At 48.5% G+C, this 1,788-nt stretch overlaps 1 protein-coding gene across 1 annotated transcript; it reads left to right on the top strand.

Moving 5' to 3' along the window:
• The first annotated feature begins 213 nt into the window (after positions 1 to 213).
• LOC119339223 (protein SAWADEE HOMEODOMAIN HOMOLOG 2-like) lies at positions 214 to 840 on the top strand. Its single transcript, XM_037611356.1, has 2 exons — positions 214 to 448; positions 536 to 840. The coding sequence occupies exons 1-2, from the start codon at positions 214 to 216 to the stop codon at positions 838 to 840; spliced, it is 540 nt and encodes a 179-aa protein (XP_037467253.1).
• Positions 841 to 1,788: the final 948 nt, after the last annotated feature.

The raw sequence follows: 1,788 nt of genomic DNA, 5'->3' as shown, positions 1-1,788 counted from the left end.
TGTCCTCTCGAGGGCCCAAATCCCACCGACCACCCAGAGCGCCGCCACTCCCACGGTACCGCTGAAATGCCGAAGTCGCGAAAGCGGAAGGCCACCGTGCCGGCGCCGCCGCCGCCGCGGCGCCGCCCACGGCCCCGAATGGAGTACCGCGCACGGTCCGACGAGGCGTGGTACGGCGCGCGCGTGGTGGTGCAGCAAGGCTTGCTCCGCGTCATGTTCGAGAATTCCACCGAGGATGCGGACGAGTGGTACGAATACGATCCAGGGGCTGACTTCGCATCCCCGGGCGACGTGGACGCGCTCCGCGCCAGGTTCCGCCAGGAATGCCTGCCCCTCGACCACGCCCACTGCAGGGATCTCCGCCCGGGAGACAAGCTCTGCCTCGCCTACTATATCCACGGCGAAGTCGAGGAGCTCAAGTACTACGACGCCGTCCTCGAAACCGTAAGTCCTCCGCATCTCGTCCTACTCAGTGCGTTCGTCAACACACGCATATGCTTCAGTAGTAATAGGCGCCGACCAAATATGCAGGTAGAGAGGGCAGCGCACGGCGTGGAGGGGTGCGCGTGCCGTTTCACGGTCCGCTGGACGGAGGGGCCGCGCAGCGGTTGCTTGGACAAGGTCGGCATCAAGGTGGTCTGCTGCGTGCCGGAGTCACCGATCCAAGATCCGGTGCTGAGCGAGTTCCTGGACGATCTGACAAAGAAGTTCGGCGAGGACCAAGGGACGGCGACGACAGCGTCTCAGCAGGCAGCCCCGACCCCGATCAGCGACAGCGAGGAGGAATTGTGCCGGTACAGTCTCGCATACTCCTCGAGTAGTAGTCTTTTCGTCTTGTAATGAAGGGATTTTCTCTACTGAAATCATCAGAGATATACAAAAAATATAGCTCGGTACTCTGTAGGGATCTACAGTTAGTTTTCCCTGGACCGTCGCTATGTTGTCCAATATAGAAATGTGGTTCCCAGTTTTGAGATGCTTAGTACGAAGGCAACATAAAAGAGGGGCTCTATTGGGACACTGGCTTTATTAGAATATTAGTTCAAATTCACGTAGGACTTTTTTATGTTGCTATATTGTATGCATCTTTGATAAAGTTGCTATATTGCAGAGCAAAGTTTTCTTAAGATGATGCAGCAAAAGAATTATTGAGAAGAGATGTTTAATTTAGTTAAGTTGTTTATAGGCAAAAGTAATAGGTGATAGGGGAAAGTGAATGAACTAATCGACACATTTAACAGTTTAAATAACTAAAAATCAAGCTTCAAAACTGTTATGAATAAACTATCGTTGAATTTCATGGTTACATTGTACAAAATTGACTTTTACATTATGAACTTTTAACTATCTAACTGAATTTCATGGTTACTATTTTACAGAGTACTTCTTTCATTGAAGAGGGCACCAAAAAGTCCGACCGGAAAATCGTGAAGAGGGGGTATTGTATCGGATAGGCTGATATCTCCATGTCTGCTCAATAAGATAAAGTGTCAAATGAAAACTCAGTTTCATTGAATCATGAAAACCGAAACTTGTGCCTTTGGACCACAAACCTTTGGTCCAGATTAGTCTACATCTTTCTCAGATTATGCAACCTGCTTCTTGGTGGGCATTGTGCACAACTACTTTTTATTTGTACCTCTACTGAAATGAATCCATTAAAATTGGCACTGCATGTTTGGAGTTCCGGACCTGTACTCCATGGCTTTGCTGTTTTCAGATTTAATTGCAGTAAATTTTATGTGTGTCGTTTTCAGATTTAGCTCCAATTTAGTTAAAGTGAAAATA

The sequence above is a fragment of the Triticum dicoccoides genome, chromosome 7B, assembly GCF_002162155.2.
Source record: "Triticum dicoccoides isolate Atlit2015 ecotype Zavitan chromosome 7B, WEW_v2.0, whole genome shotgun sequence".
NCBI lineage: Eukaryota > Viridiplantae > Streptophyta > Magnoliopsida > Poales > Poaceae > Triticum > Triticum dicoccoides.
This window is presented reverse-complemented; position numbering and strand designations above follow the sequence as displayed.

Excerpts from the sequence above, each read along its gene's own strand:
- LOC119339223 (XM_037611356.1), top strand. The coding sequence starts at position 214 with ATGTTCGAGAATTCCACCGAGGATGCGGACGAGTGGTACGAATACGAT. Across the intron at positions 449-535 it reads CGCCGTCCTCGAAACCGTAA|AGAGGGCAGCGCACGGCGTG; the intron begins GTCCTCCGCATC and ends ATATGCAGGTAG.